Here is a 26,088-nt window from a genome sequence, read left to right on the forward strand (position 1 = left end):
TACATTTTTGCAAAAGGGTGCTGTACATTCACCCATTTTGTATGAATCAATCGCAATTAGAATGTCTTTATATACCTACGTATATACCTATTTACGTGAAATAAACAGAAGTAAAATACCGCCATAAACTCTTGTTGCGAGTTGCGATTCTCCCTCTAGCGACGTTTAGCGCAAGCTCTTGGAGCGCGAAATTCGAACATTAAACAGTTAAGGATGAAGTTTATTACATTTGAAATTTGTCTTCGCCTCCTTCCATATCGCTCGAAACCAATGCATTGATTTAAAAAGAGAAACGACGAAGTTCCAAGGATAGACTACATAGGTAGCTACTGATTTTTACAAAGGTTCCTTGTCACACACGTGAATTCAGTTCGTTTTACTTAAACGAGCTGTTAAATAACAATATCCTACGCGTGAAATGAAATGTTATGAAAAGCAGAATTCTAAGTACATACATGGTATATAGTATATACATATCATGCATACAACATTCGAATGACAAGTAGGCTGACAATAAGCGAAAAGGCTGATATGAAAAGACAATGAAGAAAAATAGATGATACTTTTTATTTCTTTGTATAACACTTATCGATATAAAATGTAACACATGTAAAAACAACGTAACAATTAATTTGAAGAATAGTCCAGAAGGGTTAACAATTTTAGTGCTCGGTTTTCAATTCTGTTCAACATATACATATATGTATATGTACTATACGTTGAACGGGCGCAGTACTGCGACTTGGTGGCAGAAATAAAATGGGACCGAGGTGACCGATGAATTAATTATAAGTAGGGGCGCATTACCGTAAATGCTTCGGATGTATGTGCGTTAAAACGGCTAAAAAAATGTATTGCCCTACACTCGAGAACGAATAAGAGTTGGATTTTAGAAGGAAAAATAAGAGGAACGGGGGGAGAGTCAACGATTACTCGGCGTCAAAGACTTCGTTCTGTAGCGTGTCCACTAGATTATCTTTTGGTCTGTTAGCTTTTTTGTTCAATGCACGAGCCCTTATGTTGCACATAGTTTTAGTGATCAACCAAAGCGCACCTTTTTCACATACGCAACGTAATCCGCATACAACGGCGGTAAGTAAGAAGTGAGGTGGGTAGCCGGTTGTATAGGATTCGATACCAACCGTCTTCAACGACGCCTCCACGAATTTGTCTGGTGTTGGTGCCATCCACGTTGCTTTCCTGGAAAACAGTGCGTATACATATGTAGATATGTATATGAATAAATAGAAAGCTCGAGCAGGTAAGTATGCGAACGGAAGGCCGTTAATCGAATTCGGTTGAACTTACTTGATCTTTGACATCTTGGTTGCCACCAATCCGGGAGTCACGCATTGAACGGTGACTCCGTTCGATTCGGCTTCCGCGGCTAAATCATGGCTAAGTTTGCTCACATAGGCTTTGCTAGCGGCATAAACGGACAAGTAAGGACTCGGCATAGCCGCCAACGTCGAGCCGATATTTATTAAAACTCCTTTTCTTCGCTCGAACATTCCGGGGAGCAGAGCCCTTGCTACACCCGTCACGGCTGCAACGTTCAGCTGCAGGATTTTTGCTAAACACTCCTCCGATGTCTCGGTAAATAGATCTGGATGCTCGTAACTCGCCCCGGCATTGTTTACCGCAACCGCGATCTATGGAAAACGGATGGTTTTCTGTTTAATCGAATTTCAAGCATCAGGTGCCAAAGGAAATATCGCAAAAAACCCGCTAGACGTTATTAAAATTTCACTAATAACCCTACACCTATGCTTTTATAACAGGTAGCGAAGATGCGTGGTAGATACTACATAATGTACATGCGCTGTCCACGCGGTGTAAATCGTGGTGCCGCGATTTACCTACAGGTACGATGTAGGTACGATTGCCAATTGAAGGGTATTCTCGTCTAGAGGGACGAGATCCTCTATTCTCTTTAGAGACGACCCACAAAAAATTACGGAATTTTTATATTTACTAACATTTCAGTAAGTTGTAAAAAAAAAATTTCTATCATATATAATAATAATTAATGGAGATATGGGTTTTTTCTCAAAACGGTGTTTCTCATGACGATACACACGATATCTCAACTTCTAATGCACCAATCTGGTCCATCTTTTTCGTACACCTTCGGAAAACATAATTCTAGCCGGTAGCAGCATCAAGGCGAAATAGTTGTTTCTTCGTAAGTTTAAGGCCGTTTAAAGACAAACAAACACGGAGAAGATGAGTTTTAAATTCAAAGTCCCGCCATTTTGTGAAATTTTAATTTTTTTTTACCACACTCTTACACACTTTACGAGATGTCCCATGAAATGTTAATAAATACGCGTGGATAATGCTCACCGCCCTTAAAGAAAGGCAAAAAATTGGTCTTCTAGACGAGAATACCCCCTTAAGTTAGACATCGGAAGGAAGAAATAGAAGTATAGGCATGTACGTATGTACCTCGAGTTCCTCGGTAGCTTTGGCGATTTTCGCATAAACTGCTTGGCCTTCGGTCAAATCAGCTTCCACGATTCGAACTTGGACCCCGTATTGCTGTTTGATTGTCGCTGCGACTTTTTCGAGTTTTGGCAAGGATCTCGAAATCAATACAATGTCGAGCCCCTTTTTTGCGAGCTGCTCCGCATACGCTTTGCCGATACCACTGGTAGCGCCAGTAATTACTGCCCACCTACCCTGGGTGCTCAGGTCGATGCCCAATCCGAAACTTGGCGCGATCAATTTTTTCCATACGAGAACACCGACCCTTAATAAAATCCGCAGTCCGACCGCTGCCAATGCAACCAGAGATAGTTTTTCCCAACAAGTCAGCGTCATCCTGAAACGATCCGAAATTCAACGGGTTATTCGGTCACTCGCCCGAAAGCGATCGGTTCGGCTCGGTTCGATTCCTTCGACTAGCCACGCGCCTCTATCAACGTCGTTTACGTCGTATGCCGATTTTCCCACTGCTCTTTTCCTACTTTTATCCTCTTTCGCCCTCCCCGTAGCTTGTGACCACGATAACACAATCGACCAGCTAACAATCAGCCAATAGGTGAGAATCGTCAGTCATACAGCTCGGGGTCGCGACTCGCGGCACTGGCCTTCAGTTGTCACGCTGATAAACAAAAATTCGCTTTTCGTCACGCGCAATATTTCTCACGCCCGGCTGCACTTTTAAATCTACTCGCGTAGACATATCTTACAATGAAGCTTGGACGTTGCAGCGATTCGGGTAATAGAAAATGTTCTTACGAGGTAGGTAGGTACATAAACTAGCGCATTAGAAATTCATACAACAGTCGAAGAGACCGCATCAGTGTCGCTCACCTGCAGTCGATGCCGCTGAGATTTCGTACTCGACCTTTGATTTCACGTGTTTCTCCTGAATACGATAGATACGGTGTCGTAACCATAAAACAATTACACTCATCAAAAAATTGATACAGATGCGGAGCGGCTAAAAGAGGAAGTGTCGGATAAGGTTCTGCCGCAGTCCTGTTGGCACTCAAATTCTAATTGTTTTCATTCGTTGAACCTTGATATTGGCACTGAAAGAGAAAAGCGAAACGATGCGCGAGCTACCGACACCGTTCAACGACACCGACCACGAGTACGACTCAAACAAGACCGACGGAAAACGGATCGCGCACCAGCTTTCCGAAGATGAGCAGAGAGAAAGGGGAGAAGAGAGGAGAAAGAGAAAGCAGCGAGAATTGACGGAAGTGAGATACGATTTTGTACGTGGGACGAGTAAGCGAGAACACCAGATACCGAACAACGGTCGATGTTGGCGAGCGTTCTGGAGTTTGCGCGGACCGCGGATGCGAATACGAATTCACATTTGCGCGCTCATGAAACTCATGAACGCAAACGTGAACGTGCTGGTAAAGGTGGACGCGAGACGCGAGGCGCGCGACGCGCGAGCAATGTCAGGGCTAGGCTATCCCAGAAGAAAGTCGTCGATTCTAGCATTTCTCTCAACAGGGAGGGAGATCTCTCTCGCTCTCTCGGCGATTGACTTTTTCTTTGACACACTTTGCGATCCTCGTGTAGTAACACGTACCCTTTCCAAAAAGTAGACTGGCAGGTAATGTTTTGCTCCAGGCGAACATGCCTCCAACGTAAAATGTGTTAACGTAAAAATTCTTGACGGTGGTCTGTAAGTTGATTAATTCTGTCCCTAAATGATTGTTGAAAGATTCGTTACATGCATAAGTACATGGTTACAAGTAGTAAGTATGTGTAACAAACTATTGATACATTTTCTCCTTCTTCTCGGTATCAGAACTGGGTGTCTCAACTGCCTGATTTTATAGCATCGATCACAAGTAGGTTAGCGTGTATATGTATATATATATAGTCTTGAACGATGAACTTGAAAGTTGGAAATGTTCGTCAGCTCCGACAAATATCGAGTGAGGTCGTAGAATTTTTTTTACGTTTGCATATAGATACGTATGTATGTATGTAGTGCGCTTTGATTACCATTCTTAAATACCTGTAATACATGAAAGAAACAGTGAATAAGTTTAAACATTTATAGAATAATATCTAATAAAATAGACGGTTTGGCTTACGGTGGTTCTAGATGGGGCCTTATTTCAGGCGTGCAAGTCCGTAGCGTGAATCAGCTGTTCGGATGTAGCAGAATTTGCTCGAATAGTGCCTGTTTTGACAACGCGTCGGCCGAGCATCATTGTAACATTACGATGCGCTTGATGCATAGTTTGCAAATGGAATCGTCTCCAAAGTAAGGCTCCGGTGTCCACGGATTTTGTCCAATCTTGCCATTCTCCACGAGTAATCTGTGCGCTTTCCATTTCAAAGATCTTCTCGATCACGCCCCGCAGCCACGTATTCCAATCTATGGCTGCGTCGCTGATATGCGTTAGCCATTTGGTCCAATCTCTGATTTCTTTCGATTCCACCATTGGCAAATAACGTTCCATGAATGCGATCTGCGATTTACTCAGAACTGACCTTAACCAATTAGCAATCTTTCCACACACCACGTCCATAATGTCCTTCAGTTCCTCCGTTAGCAGCTCTGAATTCTCCAACACCACGATGTTGCTTAACTTTTCGTAAATCACGCGATGTATGCCGTTCGTTATTGGATCTTCGCCTGTATTCTCTGGCGCATCCTCAACCATGTTGTAAACGGTATCGATAATTTTGCCGAATGTAAGAAAAGGGAGGTCGGATTTAAACAATTCTTCCAAATCCTTGGTAACGGTTTTATCCATTGCCATTGCTCTTTCACGATCAGAGGGAACTTTTTCCGCCTTTTGTCTCTCTTCTTCCATTTCCTTTGTTCCGTCCGACTCTTCCTCCTCCGCATCTTTCTCTAACGGTCCTTTAATTCCTTCCTCCTCTACCGTCTGCACCTCTACTTTACTATCATCTTCCATTCTCCGTTGCTCGTCTTCTCGGACACCCTCGGTTTCTTCGGCCGTTGGCTCTATCGATGCTTGATCGATTTGAGCTTCCACTGCCGTTACCTCTTCCGGTTTGCCTTCTTGCTCTGGCTCCACTTCCGTTCCCACTTCCAACTGCATTTCCACCTGCGCTGCCACCTCCGATTTCGCCGGTTCTTCCTCCGCTTCTGCTTCCACTTTTTCGTCCTCTAGATCCACTTGTGTGTCGGTCTCCGCTTCCGCTGTCTTTGCATCCACTCCCCCTTCCGCTTCCGCTTCTGCTTCCACTTCCGCTTCCGCTTCCACTTGCGCTTCCGCCTCCGTTGCTTCCACGTCATCGTCCTTTACAGTTAAATCTTCTTCTTCGTCGATCTCCTCCGCATCATCCGTTTTCTCCGTTTCATCTTCTCTTTCTCCTTCCATATCCGCTTCCAGATCCCTGACTTTGTCCTCTGCCTCTGCCTCTGCCTCCGCCTCTGCCTCTGCCTCTGCCTCTGCCTCTGCCTCTGCCTCTGCCTCTGCCTCTGCCTCTGTCTCTGTCTCTGCCTCTGCCTCTGCCTCTGCCTCTGCCTCTGCCTCTGCCTCTGCCTCTGCCTCTGCCTCTGCCTCTGCCTCTGCCTCTGCCTCTGCCTCTTCCTCTTCCTCTTCCTCTTCCTCTTCCTCTTCCTCTTCCAGTCTCTCTCTCCGTTCCGTGTCCTCGTCCTCGTCATCGTCATCATCATCTTCTTCCTCGTCTGCTTTGATCTCGCCTTCCTTTCTCTTGCACCGGTCCGTAAGCTTCTTCTCCTGATCTTGCGCAACTTCCGACAACACTCCGGTTACCCAGCAAGCTATCAGGTCGGCAAAGAAGCGAATTTGTTGGGATTTACGATCTTCGTCCTGGGGGAGTGTATACTCCAGAATATCTACTAGACGCCTGACTATCACTTCCGAAACATCTTTCAATTCCGACTTGGGGATCGGGCACTTCCACTGTAGAATACTTTTAACGAAACGCTCGGCCATAAGATACTGGCAAGAGACTGAATCCTTATCGAACGATCCCGTTCCGCTGACAGTACCTAGTAGACTCGGTTTCTTCAATTTACTTGTCTCTTTGTACCGCCATTGGCCCTTTTTCTCTCGCTTCTTCTTGCCAAATTTCTTCTTACGCGAAAGGGTGGAAGCTTGCCTGAAAGAATATTTTAATACTCGATCACCTTCGGAATAACAGAGCGTAGGTATGTATTTCCAAGTACTCGAACAGATATAGAAATTCATCTTAGATAGGCACTATAAATTAATCATTTTTTAACTAACAACGTTTGTTTCTCTACCTATTTCTTTTTAATACCCTCTTATAGATATTTATGTGTGTACCCATGTTCTTTCCCAAGAATCCCAATGTAAAAGGATTCGAGAAGTAAGGACGGTGGGAGGAGAAGAATCGTTTGAGCGATTTATACGTTACTCGGGAGTTAAGCAGGTTTCATTCTCCAAAGTTTTAACGAGATTGTCCAAAAGTGCCGGTGGTAAAATATGCGCGCCCGATTTTAAGGTCATTAACATTCGTTGTCTCGGTGGTTGGGCCAGTTCCTTGATTCGGTGTGATACGGGTTTTAATTTTTTCAGAACTGTTTTTTTATGGCAATCCGGCGGACATCTCCGACTGTATGAAAACATTAAGAAAACCGATAAATCCGTAAAAAGAATTTTATCGTTGGAAAATCTAAAGTTATTGTCAGCTCGACTATCACCTTGGCGTCGCTAACATTTTTATGTAATCTGTTTTCGTCAAACAATGTCTAGGCAAGATGCCTAATTTCGGAAAGGTACATGGTTCCCCAACTACTGAAACCTTTACGAATCTTTCTGTCTTCTGTCTCCTTCCTCTTTGCTTCTGACAACAACTTCCATCCGACTTTCCTCTCTATCGCCGAGAAGAGAAAGACTCTTTTACAAAATCCTACCTATTCTTAATGCTTCAAGTCATTTTAACAAGAATAAAAATCATGAGAAGAGAAGAAGGAGAGAAGATGCCTTAGATTTCTTTGAAGGTGCCTCGTCACAGTGTTCCCATCTTTTTTTCTTTTCCTCTACTCGCGGATATCCTTCGAATGTATCATCTTTTAAGCCTTTATTTATCGCACGCTCGACAGACGTAGCCCGTTTAACGTCTTCAGGAGCGTCGTCATTTTTGTCCATTATAATTATTAATTTTCCCTACGAAGAAAAATCACGGGAAAAAAGTTTCTTGGATTATTTCTAAGATAATTTAATTTTATTCCTTTCTGCTTCTCTCATCGATATTCTTCAAAAGCCGAAATATGCCAATCGGAGTTTCTATTTTTCGGGTTTTTTTTTCTTTTTCTCTTTTTTGTTTGTTTGTTTATCTGTCTTGGGTAGAATTGTATTTTTTCTTTTAAAGGACGGAGAAGATGTGTGTGCGGAGTGTGACTATTGTACTTGAAAATTTGTCTTCACATTTTGCTTAAGGTCGTATGAATAATACGAACTGTTGATAGGTTAGGATTAGAGAAATCTGTTTTGTTTCTGAGAGTTTATTTTTTATTTTTAATCGAGAAATCGTGCTCGATACATCTCGCATTTCATGAGTGTATTAAGTATACTCAACAATCTCTACACACACGTGTTGGTATATATAACTATGTAGATGGACATATGCGAAGCGTATCGGCAGTGTAAAATCACCGAAATCAGTGAACCGAGCGAATTGCTATACATACATACACCTACAGTTTTTCACAACTTGTAACAGTGAATAGTCCAGAAATTGTAGAAGAAAAGAGAAAGAAAAGCTGTGATTTCGATTGATTTTCGGAGAAGATTGAGAAGCTATGGTGGCGTGTGGTGGCGTCTGACGTCTGGCGTCTAGCCGGTCTAGCCACCGGCCACTGGCCACTAAATGGAATAACTTGTATCCAGCAGAGAGTGGATTGCTCCAACAGCAGATTTTACAAGCTGCTAAAAGATGGCGGCAGCTTCGGTATCGGTGCTCGACACCGATAGCTGCTCCGTTTACTAATCGATCATTCCAGGTGTCGGGTGTCGGGAGTTGGTGCAAGTAGATGCAAGTAGGTGCGAGTAGATGCAAGTAGGTGCAAGTTGGTGTGCCTATTTGAGAGGACGTATACTGTGCGAGGACACTTGGGAGTAAAAGAAGAGTTTCTAAGATATGCAGGTGTGCGAAAATAACTGTTGCTCCTGCATACGCGGTCCGTGATACAGGTGTATTCGTGCGAGATGCTGCCTGACATTGTGCCGTAAAAAATGTCGAGAAGCAACGGCGAGTTGACGAAACAGAGCACCGTTTAAAACGTCCATCGATATCCTTTCGCTGTCTGTTGCTGCACCGTGCCGAGTGATTACGATTATGATGAGATAACGAACGCAGAATGAAATACAGCGGCAGTAACCTTCTCGGTTATGCAGTTATCGCGTTCACTCAACATTTTAATGGTGAGTCAAAATCCCTGTTTTCGTTACTCATATCTGATCTTTTTGCAATTTCTTCTAGATATTTTCCTCATATTTTCCTCTTCCTCTTCCTGCTTCTGTTCCTCTTGCTCTTGCTCTTGCTCTTCCTGTTCCGTTTCCTCGGTCGATTTTCTCATCCCTTTCACTGATCCTGAATATTTCGCCCTATACGTACGTATATGTATGCATATCTGTATATGCGTACTACTACACGAGTATCTTTAAAACTGCGCGCCTAAAATTGCTTGATTCAACGAGACATTTCCCACCGGTTTAAGAACAACCTTATCGTGATATGTATCAATTCCGATTTTCAAGCAGTCTGTCTATAAATAATTGCACCTACAGTTTTATGTTTTTCAACATTCATATCGAGCGAGAATTTTTAACAAAAACCACCAAGTAAGTAGTGTTGGATGGAGCGATTGACGTAATAACGTGCATATGACGCATGTGTAAGTACTTATGTTTGTTGCCGCTCGCTCGCTCGCTCGCTCGCTCGTTCGCACGCTTCGTACGCGGTAGGTATATGTGCGCGCGTCGCATTTCACCAGTCGTGTGTACTTACCTACTACTTACATAGGTATAATGAGTAGCTATGTATGTAGGTAGGTGTATATATATATATTTACAATAAGTTTCGGATTAAAAGTGGGAGACACATAACCGGCAAAATCGTCATTGTTATGTTCGATTTCGTATAATAGAGTGGTATAGAGCTATAAGAGCATTTTAACATAAATTTTAGAAAGATTTTCTTCAAATGTTTTACAGTTGTTCGCGGAGAAAGTGGCGTCACCTGTAAAGATCAACAAGGACGATCTTATGAAACTGAATCGTATTACATTCCCGGCCCACATCCTTGTACATTGTGCATTTGCGATAATGGCAATCCAAAATGGTGTAAAGCGTTCGTTTGCAAGATTGCAGAGGTATTCCAATTGCTAAACTAATTCTATTGCTTTTATACATTATATATATTATTGTCGTCGCGTGATTGAAAATTGATTTTAGGTTAGGTTAGGTTAGGTTTATTCTTTCTTTGGCATGGTTACAAAAGTATATACCCTATACCAAAAGTGGCATTTCAAGATATTTCTTATATAGCCCAATGAACTTTGGTCCCTCATCTGTTATCTCTCTCTCTCCATTAAAAAATTCTCTTTCTCACACTCTCACGCATCGTTACAACTGCAGTTACAATAATCCAAAAATACAGGAATACCATATATTACAATAAAAAATAGAATACTGAAATACAACATCGCATTAAACCATATTACATTATACCAAAAATGGCGCTTCAAGGAATCTTTCACACAAATGAACTTCTATTCCTTGTCTATTTTCTCTCCCTCCATTCCAACATTACTTCTTCATTTCACTCTAATGCCCCGATACATTACCCAAACACAATACTTTACAAGATACGATACGTCTAGCCACCTTCTTTCTTCCTCTCTCCCTTCCTCTCACTCCTCTCATCTCACCTCTCTCTTACTTTTCTATATTATACAACATCTTACCCATAAAATCAAGTCTCTCCCTTCTTCCCAATTCCATTCTCGTCCCTCTCTCGCTTCCTCAGTCCTCCTTTTCCCTTTACCTTTCTATATCTCCCTTTATTCTGTTTAAATATCCCGTTATTATTCTCGCTGCAGGTCTTCTGTCTCCCCTTATCGCATCCGCTATATCCTCCCCCTCCTGGATCCCCACTTCCTCCAGCTCCATCTGCAATCTTTGTCTCTCTCTCTCCTATGTACTTATCACAGTCCCAAAAAATGTGGTTTATACCTTCTGTCCCTCCACCGCATTCACAGTCAGGCCTCCACCATCCCTTTCCTAAAAAGGGACTCGGCAAGATTGTAGGGATTGGCTCTTATTCTGTTTAGAAACCAAATATTCTTGATCCCATTCCTCTCCCTCCATGCTTGTTTCCCTTCTCATATATTCCTCTTCTTCTCTCACTCCCTCTGCTACCTCCCCCTCGATTCGCTCCTGCAATATCTTGTTCATTTCCTTCTCTTCCAATTGTCTTCTTTCTTCTATCGTTATGCATGTATTATTTACTGTATCAAAACCTTTTTTGATTTTACGTTCGATAGGAAGATTGTAAATCCTCCCGACAAGGTGATATCTGTTGCGATTATCTTTGCTTGGATGATACACTCTCTGTATCCAACGACAAAGCAGATGGGATCGGCAGCAATGCAACGGACGCTACTGCGAATTATGATATAGGACTGCGATCTGTCGCTAGTTTTGTGACGGCTGTGTTATCGTTGAGTCTATTATTTTTTTTAATACACCGCTTACGCCAAAGAAAGATACGAGGTATTTCACCTTTTACAACGTATTTCGTGCTAGTTTTCTAAGACGATAGAACAGAAATGTTGACTATCTTGTAAAAGTTTGCGTGGCAGGAAGACAGAACAGACAGTTGGCAGAGGACCAAAGAAATTTAGGTAGTATGGGATACTTGGAACGGGATGGATTGTCGCATGTCGTTCCTATGGATGACATTCCATGCGGAGCTAGTTATCCATTGTGGAAGCCACCCAGCAATTATTTTCCGCGCGGAGAAGCCCCACCGCCTTACGAAGAAGCTGTGGCAGCAGCACGAGCGGAGCAGGCGCTGCTGTCGATGAATCCACAAGCACTTCCTCAATTGAATTTTCCAAATAGCTATCTGACGAATGCTAATAGCCGTACTAGCGTCTCGCTAGTAGGAAATACGCAAAGTGTAATAAATGGCAGTCCATCAACGCTGATATGCGACAGTGGTGTTGCCGATTCTAGTGGCTTAATGTCAACACCGAGCAGACCAATTTCAAATCCAAACATATATGCTAGTTATCGGCAATCGAATCAAAACGAAACGCTATCTCCAGGTGTGAGCGTAGGAACTTCTACAACAAGTTTTTCTATGGGGACAAGTACTTACGAGAATTTGCCTACTCCAATTGGAATCCCAAACTTTGCTAGTCAGCATCCAGATGTAACTACTCAACCTGTGTCTAATTTGCAATCCACTGTTCCGAAAAATTATCAAACTCATACTACTCTTCCTCGTCAAACTGGAGCGTTTACAATATCCGCGACCTTGTCAAATTCCAGTATGGCTGCCCACCGTACAATTCCTAGGACTTTAACTACTACTCGTACTGGTACGAGACTACGAGATATTATAAATGATTGCTCCGAGAATGAATTTCTACGACCCTCGACAACCGACGTTGCCTCGTCAAATTTACCGCATTCTGTACAGCAACATTCAATATTAACTAATCAAGAAAATACAAGGGAGAAGAGAAATTTGCCCGGATTTCACGAAGATGTACAAGTACAATCTTCTTCCGCTTCTTCTTTGACTGGCCTCGGTCTACAACCAAATGAAAGGCAAAATTTGAATCACAGATCGGAAAAGTCACACGACTATAAGGTGTAGTATAAAATATATGTATTACCTATCTAAACATAATTATGTTCACGTCAATCACCTATAATCTATGTATGTACATGCGTTTCAGCCGCTGTTGAACGTGGCCAATGGAATTAACGATGAGGGAAGTTTTGAATCGGTAGCATGCACGTGTAGTATGCAAGCTCTTCCTACTCTTCACGATGATACCGATGATTATAGAAGCGAATGTGAAAATTGCAAGAGCGCGACTGGTTCTCGTTACTACCTAGATAACGAGGATGAATTAGTTACTTCTCCGCACGAAACTATGACGTTACACAGAAGACCAGACGAAACAGCGTCGAGTACTACGCCTCAGTATTACAGAACTTCGCTTACACTGCCTACAAGTACACGCCAACGAACAAGGTAATCATACATACATACATACATTCATATGTACAAGTAAAACTATACTTTTCATTCCGACTACACACTTGCGTCACGATCTTATTCTATAATGCACGTAATACGTATACACAAAGCATTTTTGCTTGGGAAAGTAAGCCCTGTATAATTTTAAATATTACCAACACTTGTTTATGTTTAGGAGCACCGGTGTTCGAGAAAATTGGTTCAACACTATGCCACAAAGTTCTACAGAGTCATCGGACGAAAATTGATCAACTGCGAGAATATAAGATAATTCTCCTACATCGTATAACTGTAAGACGATCTATGACGCATTCCCATTACCAAAGTTTAGTATTACGGTAGATGACCGATGTTCGCGTTTTATTCCGTTGCGGGCAACAATATCGTATCGGTGTTAATAGAGTGTTGACTGCACTCGACTATATTTTCTACCTCGTTCACTGTCCAATCTAAATTGTTCGTGTATGTATTCGGACAGTGCAATATCTACAAGAGAAACGAGTCACATTTTTGCTTTCACAGTTCTTCTTTACGCCTCATTATACTGTGGGAGCAAATTTTAAACATACCTACCATAAAATCACAACTTACCATTTTTACAAGTTCAAATTAATAAATTTGAAGAAGCAAAATATTCTATAGCCTGTCTAGGATCATTTTTAAACTACATACGTTCTATACGTAAGTACCATTCGTTACGAATGAATTGGAATGATTTTTATCGCTTTACTTTCATTGAAATCTAGCGACAGACTTGGTTATTCTTGCCGTCGCAAGCAGTACTACACGTACCTCTTTACCGGCCGAATGATATAATAACACGTAGAGATCAGATTGGTTCACACTTTACGGCACTTTATGTTACTTTATGCGGGTCTTGTCTGCGGATCCAGCACACAAACATATATATATATATATATATATATATATATATATATATATATATTTATCATCTAAAAACATTAATTAATACTCAGGAAAGTTACATCATTCATTTCCTATATAAAATACTGTTTTCGTGATGTACTTTCCCTCATGATTTTTTATGGAAAAATTTAACGTAAATATCCCTATTCTATTTACAAATAGTTTGATCGCATGGTATATGTATGTACCTATATCAAAAAAAACAAATCCACCGACTGATTTTAGCAATCTGATATAAAAATAACAAATTTTAAGTGTGTACAATTCTAATCCATGCATAAGAAGGAAGATTGCATTTATTTTACAACTTCTTCCAATATATATTTCCAACATCTACTATGAAAGTATAGTGAATGCAATGCTCGTTATCTATAATTGTCGATTAGTGATTTTTAGAGTATATCAAACATGAAAGAACAACATTTTCCTGAAATGCATAACTTCTAATCTCAGTGTCTGATTACACTAGTTTACAGCCATTTTGTGCAGCAGATGCCACTATTTTTTTCTTATGTAAAATAGTCCGCTGATTCCGAAAATAAGGTCCTAAATTTTTTCTATGGATACGCTTTCGAGATATCGACAGGTCAACTTTTTACCTGCCTGTCAAAAAGGTGGTCCCACTTAATTGCGAATATCTCGTGTTGCAAATGACCGATATGGTCGAACATTATATCAAATTAAAGATAATTGAATCACCAACAAATGAACCTAATAAAATTTTTAAATCGGTTCAGTAGTTCGGGCGAAATCCAAGGAAATATGTGGAAAAAAGTAATTTTTTTCGACCGAAATTGATATCAACAATTCATTTAATCATCTGGGAAAAATCGAAATCGCAACAATGAGTCCAGTTTCTCATTTGTTACGTTGAGTCTGCACTTTTACGGAGAAAACAAGATGCTACTGAAGAAAATCTATGGATAAATACCTAAGCTAGAGACAATTGTGTGATAACACTAAAATTTCATTTTTTCTTGTTTTTTTTTTTACATTTTATTGTTATATCAATTTCAATTAATTCTGTATATTTTTCAAGTATTTTGTTAATATATGTGAGTTTTAGAAATAGTTATGGCTCTTTTTTAAGAAAAATAATTCTTTTCTTGTACTACGATTTCAATGGCGTTTTTTTACTTTAATAAAATCGTAGAGCAGGATATTTTATAATAGAATATGAATCAATTTAATACAGCATTAAGCGTCGAAATAAATTTGTTGTGAGATATCCTGCGCCACGATTTTATTGAATGTGAAAAAACACCATCGAAATTGTAGTACAAAAAAAGAATTAGTTTTTAGTGCATTTTTAATAAAATCGTTTAGGTAACATATTTTTTTTTTATATATATGTTTATTGGTAATTCATTTTCTATTGTATGGGTTTCATTTTTTTATTTTTTCCAACAGGCGTAAATATGTCTCTGAAGATCCATTTCTTGTATTTTCACTTGAATTTTTTCCCGGAAAATCTTGGTTACGTAAATGACGAACACAGAGAGAAATTCCAGCGGGATATGAAGGGTATTGAGCGAAAGTTCACTTGTCGATATTTCGAAAACGCATCCATAGAAATTTGTTTAGACCTTATTTCAGGAATCAGCGGACTACTTTACAAATGAAAGAAATATTGGCATCTGCTGCGCCATTTTTTTTGTAAACTAATGTTATTAATAGAATCGGAGAATTTGACTGACCGTATTGTAGTTTGTTCTATTCGCTTTTTACATGACACGTAAAATTGTTTTTTCTCGAAGCCATGATAAACATTGTAGAAATTAATACCCTAGAACGTATGTGTAGTCATTAATAATATACTAAATAGTGATTAGTACAATTCTAAATTTTGGCGCTGTTACAACAAGTCTTAATTCTATTAAGCATGTGTACAAATTCTGTCCTTGATGATGTTCATCTAAACTTTTGTCACAACGCTGTGAGATACCTCAGCCTGACGAATGAAATTAAAAAATATGGCATAATCTAAGAATTATGTTGCATGGTCGAACAAATATATAATTGCTTATAAACTATAATTATTTTCAACAGATATTTGAAAAATTATTTAAATTTACTATATGGTGCGTGTCTCAAACAAGTACAATGAAAACATTACTTAATTCTGTTATTGAGTTTCTTACATGTTTAACAATCAGGTTAACGCGAGGCAAATTTAATATTAATTATGAGTAATACAACGGAACAATAGTTCTCTATATGAAATAAGCACGTAAAACCCTGACTGATTTTACTATATGTTTGCTTGCATAGAAATTGGAATGATAGCGGATCAGCACCTTACTCTCTCAGGACAAGTTTATCTCAGGCATTGATAACATTTTACGCATAATTACTGGTGTTTAATTTATCATTCAAATACTGAAAAGATAAATAACTAAAAGAGAATGGTAACAATAAGAAAGAAGTATTTCAAAGTTTCACGAGCATGACCATTCATTACACATTTATCACTAAAACAAGAATTTGAAACATTAATAGTAACAAATACCATAATTAAACTTATTATGTATATGCGTATATACAATAACTCTACATCAAATAACATTTTATAACATATGTGCAACATTTGTTGGGAAAACGGTTAACATAAGATTATATGTTAAACAGATTCAGTCTATCCAAAATATTTGCAATTTCATGACATTAATTGTATGTAAATATATGTTTAGTCGCTCGCTCGCGCTCTCTCTCTCTCTCTCTCTCTCTCTCTCTCTCTCTCTCTCGCGCGCGCGCGCATGCGTGCCTGGGTACATGTACAGGGTGAGTCACTTACAACGGGATTTAACACATCTAGATGTTTTTTTTTATCATAGCTACAATTTTCGAGATTTTAGGTCACTTAAGTTTTCATTAGTAAAATATATTATTTTTTGTAGCGGGACGAAATAATTATGAATTTATGCTTCTGGGTTGTAACCGTGTCCAAGAGGAATTATTTCCCGATGTTTTGCCAACATTTGCAGCTACATTAGGTGTTCATCAGGGGGCCTATAGACACAGTGACACTGATACTTTATACATACTGCAATGTTGATGCAACGCGCGAACTGCAAACACGGGAAGGGCCCATGTAACACTTTATTAACTTCTCCATCTGCTAATTTAATTTTGTGAAAACTACATGTTTCGCTTGGAATGTTTTAAGGTTCGTGTCTACAATTTTTGTCGATTCAATATAGTTTGCCAGATAAATTCATTTATGTTACAATGGGTAGCCCTGTATGTGTATGTATGTATGTATACGTGTGAGCAAAAACAAAGTGGTTTTACCCATCTTTTAAAGCAACTATTATTTTTACCAATCGTTCTACTTGTGAATATAGGTACATACGTATGTACATGTTAACCAAAGATGCACATTATTGACCTTCGATTGCGTTTCTAAGGGGTTTCACATATACCACATTCATCTTAATCAGTACGAACAAAGAAATCAAGATGTGAAATTAAAAGGGAACCCCACCCTGAAACCACTCACACAAGACAAAGTTAGGAATTTTTTAGTTCGTATAAATAAAAATATAGGGCTTGGATTTTTTTATATAGTTTTAAAGCAATCTTTATTTTTCTAGAATTTTTTTTTTTTATTAAAAATTGTACAAAATAGCGGCGAACGAAAATGACTTTCCGGAGCACTGCAAAAAAAGTGGCCCACAATCCCGGGAATAACTGGATCATCTGAGAAGGAAATACAAAAAAAAGATATATAAACAGGAAACTATTATCTATGAACTAGCGTAGGATTTTTTAAACATTTCAATTATTCGACGTTTTACAAGCATTTTAGTGCAAATTTTTATGTAAAAAATTAAAGTCAGTTCCTCAAACTGCTATAATTTCGAAAATAAGTCGAATTTTGTGAAAATCCTACGCTAGGTCAAAGATAATATATTCCTGTTTATATATCTTTTTTGTATTTCCATCTCAGATGATCCAGTCATTCCCGGGATTGTGAGCCACTTTTTTTGCAGTGCTCCAGGAAACCATTTTGTTCACCGCCATTTTGTACAATTTTTCATAAAAAAGAAATATTTTCTAGCAAAATAAAGATTGCTTTAAAACTATATAAAGAATCGAAGCCCTATATTTTTATTTATGCGAACGAAAAAACCCTTAACTTGGTCTTTTGTTCGTGGCTTCAGGGTGGGGTCCCCCCTTAATACAAACCCTTAGAAAATTTCAAGATTTTTAGATGAATTTTGTATTTTAATAAGTTAATGCGAGTACAAAGCAAAATACACGCATGTAAATACATATAGACAGACTTAGAAATTCAAATGTGAAAGTCATTAATGAATGAAGAAAGTAAACAGCAGTAACAGACATTGAATGTTTATCTTCATCAGGACTATTGTCAAGTATTATTTTCGGCAATTTTCAATTGTGAAAATCACTATTTAGAAAAAGATACGTATGATTTTGAAAGAAATTATGAATTTTTCATCTAAAATCCTTAGCTATAGCATTGGTTTTCTACCGAACTTGCATGAAAACAGAGACAGTGGTCCAGAGATAAGACAAATCTATATAATTGTAAGAGCATAGCGAAGAGATGCAATTAAAACAGCGGCATGCAGCGAGTAGCGAGAGTTGTTGTAGGAAACAACATTGATAAGATTATGTTTTAAGAAAGCACATAACAAATGAAACGGATGCGATGTGTACGTATATGTATATATATGTATGTACTTACATACCTACGAATGTAAGTAGATTCTGACAAGGTCAGAATCTCTTTCTATTATAGTCGACGCATTTTGTGTGTTCATTAAAAACTTGACTATATTCCACTCTTAAAAGAAATGTGTTCATTATATGATAAATCTCTTTCTATGTGCATGAAGTTGTTCGCTACGGAAGAGCACGATAAATTCGATTCGAAATGAATTTAAGAGAGCGATCAAGATTCTCGTAGTTAACTTGACGGTACAAAAACTTGAGTTACCTAACTGTTTGTCTACACTCTACACTCTACACTATACATTCTACATAGTAACGTAAAGCATTGTATATATATTTATCTGAGTAGTTTAGAAGAGAATCATTATTACACTTACGTGTTAAGTGAAATAAGTGAAATACTATGATACAATATAGTAGTACATTTATGTCGGCAGGTTATCATTCGATTGTAATAAATCAATAATTTATACATGTTAGTTGTGATTAGTTATTTTCCAATTAATTTCGCTAATTCTTATATTGTTCTTCTTCTGTTAAATTTCAAATGAAAGATTCTTTCGATCTATTCTTACGTAATTTTTAATACATAAGAATCCTTTAAAATCGAAGAAATTACTCGAGTCGATGCTCTTTTTCCGCATCTCTGTCTTGGAACCTCTTTTAGGATTTTTCAATGACTCTATAAGTAAAGTGCCTATTGGTTAATGGAATGGGATTTTTACGGTGCTCACCAAGTAAGTACGTATCGTATAATTGGTAATATTGGTATACAGTAGTCACAGTATTTAGTAATTATATAGTATACTAGATGAGAACGTAGGACAACACGTGTGAACACGTGGCGACTGGCGGAGCATGTATTGATATGTGTTTGAGTCTGAACTGAATTGTCAATTAAACGCAGCACGTGTGGCACGCTGCACGCATGCACATGCGCGCAACGAAAATAAAAGCTGTCAAGTCAGAAGTGTAAGTACACTAGGTACTACCCAAGTCGGTAGTGCTGTAGTGCATAATTGTATACTTTTTGCGTAACGGTAACGTACGGTGTACGGTGGTAACGGCAATGCAACACATTTGTAGCACGGCTGATACAACAGCAAGAATTACAGATCTTGCATGCCCCCATGAAAATATGTACCGTTCTTTATTACATATAACATATGTAAATCTCATTTCAACACCTAATAAATCATTCACTTTTCCTTTCTACCCATTTCTACCGCTTCGAGAGATATGTGCATACGTAAGTACATGCATACATAGCGACAAGGATGCGCGCGTGCGCCGCGTATTAACCTAACCTATACAAGGTGCTTTTGGTCAATATTAGATATTTAGACTTTGGTGCGACGCGTGCACTGTGCAGCGTGCACACGTGACGATCAATAAAATGATCAGTTTTGCAGATTCTGTTTCTCACATTATAGAATTTTAAGTTGGCTAGCGATAAGAGAAAAGTGCTATTCATTTTGGCCAATTTAACAGTTGCTAGCTCAAAGCTTTTCACTCGAAAAACGTTTTTATGTATGGTATGGTATGGTACGTATGTGGTATGTGATTACTGATTAGCGAAATGTGTTGACACATACCTATTATACTTAGTAGGTATGTAGGTAATGGGGAAATAAAGTGGTAAAATATCCTAGAAGGTAACGTATTGCTAATGATTGAAAGAATAAATTGAAAATGATAAAGAGGGATGTCGAGATCTACAATTAAATGTAAATGCAACACAAGGCGTTGATGCGCAATCAGCGCAATCGACTAATTTAACCGGACGCCATCTCGTGCTTCGTAAAGGTATCACCTAAAATCAGTAGTTTCTCAGCTCAGATTCGACATTCGTCTAAAACGCAATCAACTGCACGAAGAGTTGTGACGGAACGGATTACAATCCACCACCACCATAGTCAGAAATAGGCAAGAGGAGCAAGGTGCACACGTAAAAACATGGCGGAAGCCGTTGTAGACGGGACACCGATGTCCCGATTTTTTTGTCATAAATGCAGTATAGAAATTGAACGTTTACTACCCGTAAGTATACGCATATACTTTTTAACTTAATACTGCTCAATTGGATGTACATAATTCCTTCTCTGATATCCCATATCTTTTTATTTTCATCTGTCACTGAGTATCACGCGTTAAAACTCCTTTCTCCTTGCTTCCCGTTCCGGGCTCCAGAATTCCTCTTTTACGTCTTGTTATTCTTAAATAATTGAATAAATTCTTATTATATGCAACCGTATCGTTGACATCGATCGACGTTTACGCGTTGTTAAAATGTCGCAGCTTTCACGCGAAATTCATGTATGTCAAAAACCCTTTACTTTCCACGATTTTTATCTTTAAACTGCACGGTTAAGTCCGATAGTACCCTAAAACTGATTTGTAAACAAAGGGAGGTAAATAATTACATATCATACCTTTCTTTCTTACAAACGTGTACCAAGTTTCAACTATTCTGTTTCTTACATCCCGTTGGAAATATGGTTATTACGCGTCCACGAAATATATATATATATATACACATATATATATATATCGATTTCTCCATTTTTCGTTAGGATTATACGTGTCCAAGATGCTCGAGTGGTTTCATAGAGGAATTAGAAAGCGGCAGCAATGATAGTGGTTCGGGTATGGATATTAGCAATGAAGATTTAAGCGACCTCGATGATATTTCAATGCACAGTGTGAGTATAGCTTTGGATTCTTCTATAGCTTTCTTACTTCCCTATGTAGATTTCAAATCTAATTTCTATCGAGTATTTGCTAACTAGGATCTACGATTCGACGAAATGGAGCGAGATCTAATGCAAGTGATGTTGATGCACTCCGATCAAAACCCAATAGCGAGTGCTTTTAACAGAAATAGTAGCTTCGCCGGTAGGAGACGAGTTAACTGGTCCCGAAATCCTCCAGATATACGTCTCTCTAACAGGTATGTCATTTTTTCTTTCGTTAAGTTAAAGCTTTAGCTTAAGCGATATATATTATAATTTTGAGACTATGTAAGTCAAAGTTGATTTCTCTATTACAATAAATCTACTACATACTTTGCTTCCGATGCGTTGTAACAATGCAGTCGATTAATCATTTTTCTATTGCACAGTAGTCGCGGGAGGCAAGGACTACCTACTACTATCGACAACCTCATACAAGGTTTCTTACTTAATCTGTCAGGACCGGCTCTAGCTCATTCTGTAACACAAGATGGACAACCGCCTGCGTATGTAAAGCATTAATAATTAATTTCTTCTCATTATTCGCTTGTTACATTTTATGCGTCGTCATGTTTCGTGACATATTTAAAATACGTGTAGATAGTACTAATAACGAAGTTATATTCATCCCTGTCATATGCAGTTTTCTCTGCTTTGTGCATGTTGTTTATGTGAAACATTATCCTGAGTGAATTCAATAGCAATATTTCGTTCGTCTCGTGTTCGATGTACAAAACGGGATTTTATGTGACACTTTGAAATGTGCCGAATTTCTTGTCTATAGCAAGTTTGCTCGTCTGTTGCGTAAAACGTCAATGCTTCTTCTATATTTTGTTAGGTATTTCTTTGTTAATGCTACTATAAAGATGCACTATACAAATCCTGTAGTGGTTCCTCTTTCTTTTTTTCTTTCCATGTGTCTGTTTTAGTAGATTTTCTTATCTAGTTGAAAAGTATTAACTTCTGCGTGACTGCTTGTGCACGAGTATTGTGTATCTACATATACAGTTATATTAAAAGGAACGAAAGTATGTAATTAAATTTTCTAGCGTATCGCTTGAAATGAAGTATGCTAATAAGCTAAATTAGGCTTTCTTTTAGTTATTTTAATGGCAACTCGAGTTACAAATTGTTACATAGCAATCCTGGTTTGTTTGCAGTCGAACATTCATGAAAAGATTTTCACTTCGTTCATTGGAAAGAATCGATCGTAAATGTACGAATAATTTTAAAGATTAAATAAAAGGCAGTTGCTTGCATAGTTGCCTGAACATTGTTGTATGTACATATACGTAGGGCGTTCTTAATTCTTACAACTCGGAAGAGAAATATGTATTTGTTGTTTTCTACCCGTTTACATACTGTCTTTAATCATATTCGTAATCTTATGATTCCATTTAGTTGTTGCACATTATAAATGATTTAGCAATGACTAAATTATGCCGGCGTGGCGGCGACGAATATGTCATGTTAATATATTTATGTACACGCACGTATAAAAGTACAGAATATTCTTACTAGAAGGAGAATCACTAAAACGCTTGTTCACCCAGGATAAAAGTCATTGTTGTTTTATTCGATATTTGGTATTACTAAAATAAAACAAAATAATGTAGATTCAATATTAGACTGTTCTTGGGAAATCCCGGAGATTATGTTTGGGGTCAGGATGGTTTGGATGCAATCGTAACACAGTTGTTAAACCAGTTGGATGGAACCGGACCACCGCCTTTGCCAAGGAAACAAATCGATGAAATACCAACTACAAGTGTGACTCAAAGTCACGTTGGTGGGTATAGAGAATGATACGTGACAGCCTTTGGCATACATATGTATACATACTACATACATATAGAATCACGTATAGAACGTATATTACGTGAAATATCGATAGTGGTGTATTTTTCATGAATTATTTCTTCTTCTATCGTACAGATAGTAAACTTCAATGTTCCGTTTGCTGGGAGGACTTCAAACTTTCGGAACCGGTAAAACAACTTCCCTGTCAACATCTATATCATACGCCATGTATTGTACCATGGTTAGAGTTGGTAAGTTAAGAGAGGAAAAATCATTAGCTACATGTTACAAAGTGACATTCTCTTCCTTGCTTTGTCGTTTTTCTTTTTTTAGCACGGGACTTGTCCTATCTGTAGACAAAGCTTGGGAGATCAAAATTCTGCAGAAGCTAATCAGGATACCGTTGGACCTAGCTTAGCAGCCCTCTTTAGGTACGCTAATATGCCTTGTCCGCATAGTGTTGACACTTTTATGTTAATATAATAAAAAGTCGTTGATTCCGAGTGTATTATATTTATATGGATATATCGACAGTTTAATAATGAGAAAAAGCTTTGTTGCACGTACTTTCGTACTTGTGATTATGAGAGAGAAAAGCTCGAGCATCCTGCTAATAGAATTAATAGAAGATAAGAAAAATCACATAGACGTGTTTATTTATTCTTAGGGCAGCCAATGAATCAAACAATACTAGAATGTCATCGACGTCATCTTCGAGTGGAAGTAACTCCAGTAATAACACATGGAGTGAAATGTGAGAATGATTATCTACCTAGGAGGACACACAACAAGTGTACACACAACACGCATCTGTTTTTCACTTATTCAGATTTATTTCCCCCGGCACTGTTGACTCCAGCCATGCTTATATATTTCCTAAACATTGTATCCCGAAGATAACGTAAATTTCAAGCTTTATACTTTAATCGACATTGTAACGTAAACTATAAAAAAAAATAATGGAATATCAAGTTACAATTTGCATATGTTACTTTGAATGAATTCTAACAACGTTCAGATCACGATGATTAAAAGGAGAGTGTATATGCGCAGCGCATACCTACATGCCTATTGGAGCTGAAGTAATCTTTGTTGCTATATACACGCATACATACATACATACATACATGCATGCATACATACATATATTCATTCATTCATTCATTCATTCATTCATTCATTCATTCATTCATTCATTCATTCATTCATTCATTCATTCAGACATACATACACACATACAGGCTATCTTTATAGTTTACAAAAGAGTCAAGTTTATTAAAATTCTGTAACAAATGCATCTGAAATTTAGAAAGAAATGTGCGATTATTTATAAATATTCGAATTTCAATGTTTAATAAATTGAACGTAGCAAATTAATATTTACATAGGTAAACATTGTAATATAACATGATCGTAGAATATGTATTACGTATGTACAAGGATAATGCCGTGAACGTTGGTGATTTTAATTTTGTACAGTTCGGTCGAAGATTCACGTGCGCGCAGTACACGGAACCTTGTAAAAAATTTCCCCTTCAACTACGCGTGGTACTTCCGACGTTCCGACAGTTTCTTACTAGTATTGATTGTATTATACATACATACATACATACATACATACATACATACGTACATGCATACGTACGTACGTTCTTCTAATTTTCACAATTATTCTTTGAAATCGAAATCGAATTATTAACGTTCGTATACGTATCGTTGTGTTTAAAATCGAATATTCACACCAATGTTTCGGGAAATTATTATTCATACATCTTATTTCGATTGTTAGCAATAAAGGAACAACATGGCCAATATTATGGCCACAAGTAGATAGTGTTTTAGTGATCAAGATCATGAAATATACAAAAATATGGAATAATTTGCAGCGTAGAGCAATTTCGATATAACATATTAAAATTTTGTTTTGTTTTTCTTGAGAATGGCCTACATAGGCTGACCTACATATACGTATACATATAATATATGCCGTTTTTTCTATTTCTTTTTTGCCCCATAGCCATCAAATCAGTTTGAAAAAATCAATCACAAATACCCCAAAACGGATTATATAAGTCGCAACATACGACCTGTTCGTGTATAAAATATAAATGCAATCTCCGTTCGCTCGTAATTGCCATTCGAAGACGAGTTTAATTATCTTAGACATAAAAATATAGCAGCGGGTAATATGGATAGCAAATAGAGATGGCTACGTATTGCGTTTAACGTTAGAGTTGTTAACATATTGAACGACTGAGGTTGTTACTACCCTGCGATAACAACATACAGATGCTCTTTCAATTTGCCATATTACCTAGAATATAATACGATAATAGCGTTGTGTACCTTTATAGGTTCATAAAGTTTGATTTGCTTCGTCTATTTAATAAAATGTAAAATGTACTTTAATTTTATATATTTCTCGCTCCTAAATGTAACAAATCGAAAAGAAATAACAAAATGTAAATTAAGAAAATCATAATGTATATATATATATATATATATATATATATATATATATATATATATACACATATATATATATATATATTCACTTATTCTGAAGAAATACCAATTTAATTGCGGGAAGATTGTAAACGACTTTAAAACTAAATATACGAATTTTGTTCAACAAGTCTAAATGTAACAGTTGTTGAGTGGATAAATCATTTGATATAATCACCGAATGATTATTTATGATCATGCACCTAATTATTGGCGAGAAATTCAAATTTATATGTATAACTCTGCTGCCTGCCCAATATTTCTCCGCGTGTACATACGACGAAGTACGTACAGGATAGACCTAATCCAGACCTTATGGGACTTCTTGTCACCACCCAAACTGGGTTACCGACTCATAACTCGAGGACTGAATTCAGCGGCCTCTGTGCATCAATAGCGTCCAACTCAGCAACTACTCTGAAAAGTATTGAAATGCTGAAGGGTGTTGCGCGTGCTTGTATGTATACTAGGGCAGAGGTGGGCAAACAATTATTTTAAATAAAAAATTGATTTCGAATAAAAGGCAATAATTATATTCGAAATTCATCAAATAAAAATAGCCCAGAGTTAGTTTTTATTCAAAGCGCCATAAATAATTTTTTTATTCGACGAGAATTCATCCGAAGCTTCGAATAATGTTCTCACTTTCATTTGTATTTACATATATCCGAAAGTTATTTAAAGCTTAAATAACTCTGGG

The 26,088-nt window shown here is 37.9% G+C and overlaps 4 protein-coding genes and 1 long non-coding RNA gene across 10 annotated transcripts; 2 read left to right on the top strand and 3 right to left on the bottom strand.

Moving 5' to 3' along the window:
* Positions 1-547: 547 nt before the first annotated feature.
* LOC143367429 (very-long-chain 3-oxoacyl-CoA reductase) lies at positions 548-3,550 on the bottom strand. Of its 2 annotated transcripts, none has more exons than XM_076809232.1 (4): positions 3,319-3,550; positions 2,449-2,824; positions 1,309-1,652; positions 548-1,200 (listed from the first exon to the last, which is right to left on the bottom strand). In XM_076809232.1, exons 1-4 carry the CDS (start codon positions 3,402-3,404, stop codon positions 930-932), a joined length of 1,077 nt encoding a protein of 358 aa, XP_076665347.1. In that variant the 5' UTR covers positions 3,405-3,550; the 3' UTR covers positions 548-929. The 2 variants fall into 2 exon arrangements, with proteins under 2 accessions (XP_076665347.1, XP_076665348.1); XM_076809233.1 differs by lacking the exon at positions 3,319-3,550 and adding an exon at positions 2,916-3,059.
* A 904-nt stretch (positions 3,551-4,454) lies between these two features.
* LOC143367427 (uncharacterized) lies at positions 4,455-7,608 on the bottom strand. Its single transcript, XM_076809230.1, has 4 exons — positions 7,428-7,608; positions 7,145-7,317; positions 6,859-7,056; positions 4,455-6,579 (listed from the first exon to the last, which is right to left on the bottom strand). Exons 1-4 carry the CDS (start codon positions 7,590-7,592, stop codon positions 4,593-4,595), a joined length of 2,523 nt encoding a protein of 840 aa, XP_076665345.1. The 5' UTR covers positions 7,593-7,608; the 3' UTR covers positions 4,455-4,592.
* A 697-nt stretch (positions 7,609-8,305) lies between these two features.
* LOC143367428 (uncharacterized) lies at positions 8,306-13,906 on the top strand. The gene is made up of 6 exons (XM_076809231.1): positions 8,306-8,867; positions 9,660-9,817; positions 10,991-11,219; positions 11,297-12,327; positions 12,416-12,717; positions 12,899-13,906. The coding sequence occupies exons 1-6, from the start codon at positions 8,804-8,806 to the stop codon at positions 12,969-12,971; spliced, it is 1,857 nt and encodes a 618-aa protein (XP_076665346.1). The 5' UTR covers positions 8,306-8,803; the 3' UTR covers positions 12,972-13,906.
* Positions 13,907-14,984: 1,078 nt separating this feature from the next.
* Positions 14,985-16,009, bottom strand: LOC143367433 (uncharacterized). The gene is made up of 2 exons (XR_013085035.1): positions 15,792-16,009; positions 14,985-15,724 (listed from the first exon to the last, which is right to left on the bottom strand). It is a non-coding gene; the product is annotated as an uncharacterized LOC143367433 (long non-coding RNA).
* Positions 16,010-19,435: 3,426 nt separating this feature from the next.
* Positions 19,436-25,286, top strand: Iru (E3 ubiquitin-protein ligase Iruka). Of its 5 annotated transcripts, none has more exons than XM_076809236.1 (8): positions 19,436-20,391; positions 20,925-21,053; positions 21,141-21,290; positions 21,471-21,589; positions 22,700-22,872; positions 23,019-23,134; positions 23,217-23,314; positions 23,551-25,286. In XM_076809236.1, exons 1-8 carry the CDS (start codon positions 20,308-20,310, stop codon positions 23,639-23,641), a joined length of 960 nt encoding a protein of 319 aa, XP_076665351.1. In that variant the 5' UTR covers positions 19,436-20,307; the 3' UTR covers positions 23,642-25,286. The 5 variants fall into 5 exon arrangements, with proteins under 5 accessions (XP_076665351.1, XP_076665350.1, XP_076665349.1 ...); XM_076809235.1 differs by having other exon boundaries at positions 19,439-20,391; positions 21,141-21,301; positions 21,476-21,589; XM_076809234.1 differs by having other exon boundaries at positions 19,440-20,391; positions 21,141-21,301; positions 21,473-21,589.
* The last annotated feature ends 802 nt before the right edge of the window (positions 25,287-26,088 follow it).

The sequence above is a fragment of the Andrena cerasifolii genome, chromosome 3, assembly GCF_050908995.1.
Source record: "Andrena cerasifolii isolate SP2316 chromosome 3, iyAndCera1_principal, whole genome shotgun sequence".
Lineage (NCBI taxonomy): Eukaryota > Metazoa > Arthropoda > Insecta > Hymenoptera > Andrenidae > Andrena > Andrena cerasifolii.

Excerpts from the sequence above, each read along its gene's own strand:
- LOC143367429 (XM_076809232.1), bottom strand. The coding sequence starts at position 3,404 with ATGGTTACGACACCGTATCTATCGTATTCAGGAGAAACACGTGAAATC. Across the intron at positions 2,825-3,318 it reads CTCAGCGGCATCGACTGCAG|GATGACGCTGACTTGTTGGG; the intron begins GTGAGCGACACT and ends GGATCGTTTCAG. Across the intron at positions 1,653-2,448 it reads AAGCTACCGAGGAACTCGAG|ATCGCGGTTGCGGTAAACAA; the intron begins GTACATACGTAC and ends CGTTTTCCATAG.
- LOC143367427 (XM_076809230.1), bottom strand. The coding sequence starts at position 7,592 with ATGGACAAAAATGACGACGCTCCTGAAGACGTTAAACGGGCTACGTCT. Across the intron at positions 7,318-7,427 it reads CACCTTCAAAGAAATCTAAG|AGAGGAAAGTCGGATGGAAG; the intron begins GCATCTTCTCTC and ends TCTCGGCGATAG. Across the intron at positions 7,057-7,144 it reads AAAATGTTAGCGACGCCAAG|TCGGAGATGTCCGCCGGATT; the intron begins GTGATAGTCGAG and ends GTTTTCATACAG.
- LOC143367428 (XM_076809231.1), top strand. The coding sequence starts at position 8,804 with ATGAAATACAGCGGCAGTAACCTTCTCGGTTATGCAGTTATCGCGTTC. Across the intron at positions 8,868-9,659 it reads GTTCACTCAACATTTTAATG|TTGTTCGCGGAGAAAGTGGC; the intron begins GTGAGTCAAAAT and ends AATGTTTTACAG. Across the intron at positions 12,328-12,415 it reads AAAAGTCACACGACTATAAG|CCGCTGTTGAACGTGGCCAA; the intron begins GTGTAGTATAAA and ends CATGCGTTTCAG.
- Iru (XM_076809234.1), top strand. The coding sequence starts at position 20,308 with ATGGCGGAAGCCGTTGTAGACGGGACACCGATGTCCCGATTTTTTTGT. Across the intron at positions 21,302-21,472 it reads GATATACGTCTCTCTAACAG|TAGTCGCGGGAGGCAAGGAC; the intron begins GTATGTCATTTT and ends TCTATTGCACAG. Across the intron at positions 23,135-23,216 it reads TTGTACCATGGTTAGAGTTG|CACGGGACTTGTCCTATCTG; the intron begins GTAAGTTAAGAG and ends TTCTTTTTTTAG.